Here is a 4,910-nt window from a genome sequence, read left to right as displayed (position 1 = left end):
CCTGACCTGAACAAATAATGCAGCAAATACTAACAAAACAATTTTTACAATTTATTACAACAAAAACAATCCTAAATTACAGTAAACAGATTATGTCAAATAAAAAAATTATAATAGCTTCTACACTACATGCTTCTGAACTGACAGCAGTGTTCATGTGAGGCTTCCACACATAGAGTTCAATTATACATGTAGCACCTCACAAGATGGCTGGCAAGTGTTGTCTAGCGCCGTTTCAGTGTTGTGAGACCAAGAGGAAGCAGGACTGTGCAAGTCAGGTTTCAGGGCTGGCAAGTGCAGCTCTGAAATGCAGCCCCGCCTGGCGGACAAAAGCCTCTTCTTCTGTAGACTCCAGTCCATCTGCTCCTTCTGCAGCATCACACCAAGCTTCTGCAGTCCTCCTTCACTACATCCACCAACCCCATCGGAGGTCTTCCTCTTCTCCTCACTAGCAGCTCCACGTTTTCCATCTTATGTCCAATGTGTCCACTGTCTGTCCTGTGTACCCGTCCAAACTGAGCGTCCCTCTGACGCCGATCATTTATCATCAGTTTACTTTAATGTTCAAAAGACAAATCAGTTCAGACTTCATTAAAACCGTAAAATGTTGATCTGCTGGATCTTCTGAACTTTCACTATAAAATCATCACAGATCAATACCTGATAAAGTCACTGATCAGAGAAAATTAACTGATCAAACTAATCAGAGATCAATAACTCGTTAATATCCACTGACTGATCTGAGCTAAATTGATCAAACTGATCAATAATCAGAGATCGATAACTTATCAGTGAACAGTAAAACAAACATGAGACCCGAGAGTAAAGTTCAAGTTTAATATTCTGAATATAAAAAAGACTTAAAAAATTATTTAATAAAAAAAAAATCAGTTCCTTCCCAATAAAAGTCATTAACTGAACCTGGATCAATAATCAAGAAAACAAAAGTTTCTGATCAAACAATCTATGTTCATACATTAAAACAAAACTTTATTTAAACAATGTGAACGTGTTTCCAGTGTCGATGTAGTTTTAATCACATTAAACATGTGATCATGTGACCTGATCGATCTGTTGTTTGATTGGTCCTTTTCAACCTTCATTCTTCTTCTGTGGTTTCAGTCTGCAGCCCAGTTTAAACCCAAACCAGAACTGGTCTCGCCTGCTCCCGGGCCCATTTAAGGTTAAAATTTTACTAAACATTGATGAGGAAATAATTCAGTTTATATTGAGCAGTGTGGGGCGGAAAATAAAAGGCAAAACTATGATGATCAGGAAATGATTTGGTTATATTAGAGCGATAATATGCTAATCAGAAAATAAATTGGGTCACGTTGGATCAATAATTGCTGCTCAGGTAATAATCAAACAGGTCACAGATAATTGTTCAGTAAATAATGGAATACATAAAGCCCTTAACATCAGCAGAAGAAGTGAAGGTATCCACATAAACAAAACTAACAGAAGGTGGCATTCTTCAGCTGATTAAACAAAACACTAACTTTGGCAGTAGTCATAGCAACCGCTGCAGGAAGGCCACACTGATGCTGTAAGGAAGAAGGCACATCCGACAATAGAAACACTCTTGTAACACCTGGTCCTGCTCCGTCTCTGTAGGTGGACACCTCAGTATCTTAATTTTACTTTCTCGATGTCAGCGATCAAAGTTCTGGCCAGGTAGATCCCCACCATCTGGTCAGAGACACACAGAGAGAGACAGGTGAGCTCAGGTACATCTAACAACCAGAGGGGCTGGCCTAGGACCTTAGATTAACCTGTAGTTTCTTTGAAATGAACCCATTTGACATTTAGACTTAAACTGGTTCCATTTAAACTGAACTTGTTATCAAGATAAGCAAAACCTGAACCTTCCCATTTGGTAAAATAAGGAACAGGTGAAGGTTTAGTTACCTGCAGTACCGAGATGATGATGAACACAATAGCTACGGTGTACAGATTTTGTGGTAACCAATCCTCCAACGACGCAATGCAACCTTTGGTGTAGATTTGAGACGCCCACTCTTGCTGTAAAAGAACACAGAACATCAGATGTTAATGTTTTCACAGGAACAACGTCCATCCATTCAGTTTCTTCTTCTTATCTGTGGTGGGGTTACAGAGTCAACAGGTCCAGGAGGGACACCCAGACCTTACCCCCAGCAAACGGGCTCATGCTAGCTGCTTTAGACTTCGCTGTGAAACCCCCCAGCACACACTGAAAGTCATGTCCTGAAGACACCCAACAACAGTATCACATCGTCTGCAAAAAGCAGAGCTGACACCCTGAGGTTCCCAAACCAGATACTGTTGTCTCTACAAGTTCACCTCCACATCCTGTCCAAAGAGGACAGTCCACCTTGGAGTACTGTATTGGTACAAGCTGCTGAAAGCTGCTGATTAGCTGCTGAAATCCTCTCCAAATTATACTTTATATCTAAATAAATATATTTACCACTTTTCTACGGTGGTCTAACCTGGAAGAATTATTTTTTTATTTAGGTCCAAGCACCACAGGCAATGCTGAGTTTTTTTATAATTATTCTTAAGCTGACATTCTTCTTTTTTTTTTCTTTGCATGTGTCATAAAACTTTGTGAACACTTTAAAAGTATATGGAATTTTTGATCTTTATAAGAATCTCAAGAATAGGCGTGGCACATTGGCTCAACAGCACCACATATAGTGGCAGAACAAAGATCTACTTTTACTTAGAAGTCTGAAATTTAACACATAGAACTCAAAAAGACACGTAAAAAGTCCCCTGAAGGTACGGCCTGCATCAAACCCAGGGCCCTTTAGCCTTCAACATCTCAGGGCGAAACTGGTCCAGCCCTGGTGCCCTGCCACTGGGGAGCCTTTTAACTACCTGTGACCTCTGCCATGGTAAGGAGAAAGATCCCATTTCTATCAGAACATCAGAGAATATGTTCTTTGTTCCCTTTAGACTGTTCCTGTGAGAACAAATATTCTGTCATAACACTGGAGAACATTTACATTCTCAAAAGGAACAAAGTTCCCATCGGAAGATCAGAAATAGTTCATGTTCTCATATGAAGAGAGTTCTTAAACAATGGAGAACATAGTTCTTATCAAAACAAAGAACTAACTCAGGAACAAAACTTCTCATCAGGTCATTCAATAACGTTAACGTTCTTAAAGGAGTAAACAAAGTTCTCAGTAAAACACTGGATAGAGTTAACTTTGTTGCAGGAACAAAGTTCCCATCAGAACATGTTCTCTGCCATCACCACCAGGAGAATAAACGAAATGAAGAGAGCTTACCGGGCGTTTCGTTCTCACATCGTAGCCACACTGCGTGTTCATCACAGATTCCTAAATGGAGAACCACAACCATGAGCTGTTTTAATCAATGTCAAATATTGCTGATCAACACGGGTCATTGTCAAGGATTTACTCACTGCGGGATCAGGTATGCAGCAGGAAAAGGGGACGCCACACCACTCTCTGCTGCGACGAGTTTCATTACAGCTAAAGTAAATATTCAGATTCCAGTCATCTGGTTCCTGAGCACCGCAACATTTGTTCTGTTGAGGAGAACCAACACTTGGTTAAAGGTTCTGTCTGAAGAGGAGAACAGTCATTTTGAGGTTCTGTTTGATTCTCTGCTGTCTGTCAGATTACCCCGGTCTGCAGAGAGTCAATGATGTTCTGCAGGTCAATGTCGTCTCTGTACGCCCTGATGTTCTGCAGGAAGAACTCATTGATCCATGCTTTGACCTGACTCTGGAACACCACAGCTAGAACCGCCGCCGTCAGCTCCAGAAAGAAGATCAAACCAATGACACCTGAAAACTGAGAGATGTTCACCTTAGACCCAACTCTGCTGTTGTGCAGGGTGCTGGCAGTGTTGGAAAGTTCTAGAACATTCTGCCGGGTCAAAGGAGAAAAATCGATCTTAAAGTTTGATGATGTTATTGGTTGCATTTCCTAGTCTACAGTTGTTCAGTTGTTGTTTTTGTTTAGAAATGCCTAAAATGAACTATCAAAAAAAAAAAAAAAAAATTAAAAACATCCAACATAACCAAAAGGAAAATTCCAAACCATCCAACCAGACGATAAGAAGATGTAAAAGCAACCAACCACATAATGAGACGTTAAATCATTCCATCATATGATAAAGAGATGTAAAAACATCCAACGGGACAAAAAGAAGATGTAAAAACATCCAACGGGACAAAAAGAAGATGTAAAAACATCCAACAGGACGACAAGACGTAAAAACATTCAACCGGATGATAAGATGTAAAAACATCCAATTACACAATAAGATATAAAAACAACATCCAACCGGACAATAAGAAGATGTAAAAACATTCAACAAAACAATAAGAAGGTGTAAAAACATCCAACTAGATGAAAAGATGGAAAAACATCCAACCAGACAATAAGAAGTAACAACATCCAACCGGATGATAAGACGATGTAAAAACATCCAACAGGACAATAAAATTTTAAAACATCAAAAAGGACAATGAAATGTAAAAACATCCAACTGGGCGATAAGAAGATGTAAAAACATCCAACAAGACAAGATGTAAAAACATTCAACCAGACGATAAGAAGATGTAAAAACATCCAACAAGACAAGATGTAAAAACATCCAACAGGACAATAAGAAGATGTAAAAACATCCAACCAGACGAAAAGATGGAAAAACATCCAACCAGAAGACAAGATGTAAAAACATCCAACCGGATGATAAGAAAATGTAAAAACTTGGAACAGGACAACAAGATGTACAAACATCCAACTGGATGATAAGAAGATGTAAAACCATCCAACAGGACAAAAATATGTAAAAACATCTAACCAGAGGATAAGATGGAAAAACATCCAACCAGACGACAAGATGTAAAAACATCCAACCGGATGATAAGAAGATGTAAAAAC

General features: G+C 39.2%; 1 protein-coding gene across 1 annotated transcript in view; it reads right to left on the bottom strand.

Annotated features, from left to right (window-relative positions):
* Positions 1–1,572: 1,572 nt before the first annotated feature.
* tspan14 (tetraspanin 14) overlaps positions 1,573–4,910 on the bottom strand; it is a 16,444-nt gene continuing 13,106 nt past the window's right edge. Inside the window, exons 5-9 of the mRNA XM_037687317.1 lie at positions 3,642–3,812; positions 3,419–3,544; positions 3,282–3,332; positions 1,912–2,025; positions 1,573–1,692 (exon numbers count right to left, since the gene is read on the bottom strand). Coding sequence (XP_037543245.1) covers positions 1,627–1,692; positions 1,912–2,025; positions 3,282–3,332; positions 3,419–3,544; positions 3,642–3,812 — 528 coding nt within the window. The 3' untranslated portion in view covers positions 1,573–1,626. The remainder of the gene's footprint in view (positions 1,693–1,911; positions 2,026–3,281; positions 3,333–3,418; positions 3,545–3,641; positions 3,813–4,910) is intronic.

The sequence above is a fragment of the Nematolebias whitei genome, chromosome 1 (assembly GCF_014905685.2).
Source record: "Nematolebias whitei isolate Nwh7 chromosome 1, NemWhi1, whole genome shotgun sequence".
NCBI classification, from domain to species: Eukaryota; Metazoa; Chordata; class Actinopteri; order Cyprinodontiformes; family Rivulidae; genus Nematolebias; species Nematolebias whitei.
The sequence above is the reverse complement of the archived record's forward strand: the minus strand, read 5'-3'. Positions and strand labels throughout refer to the sequence as shown.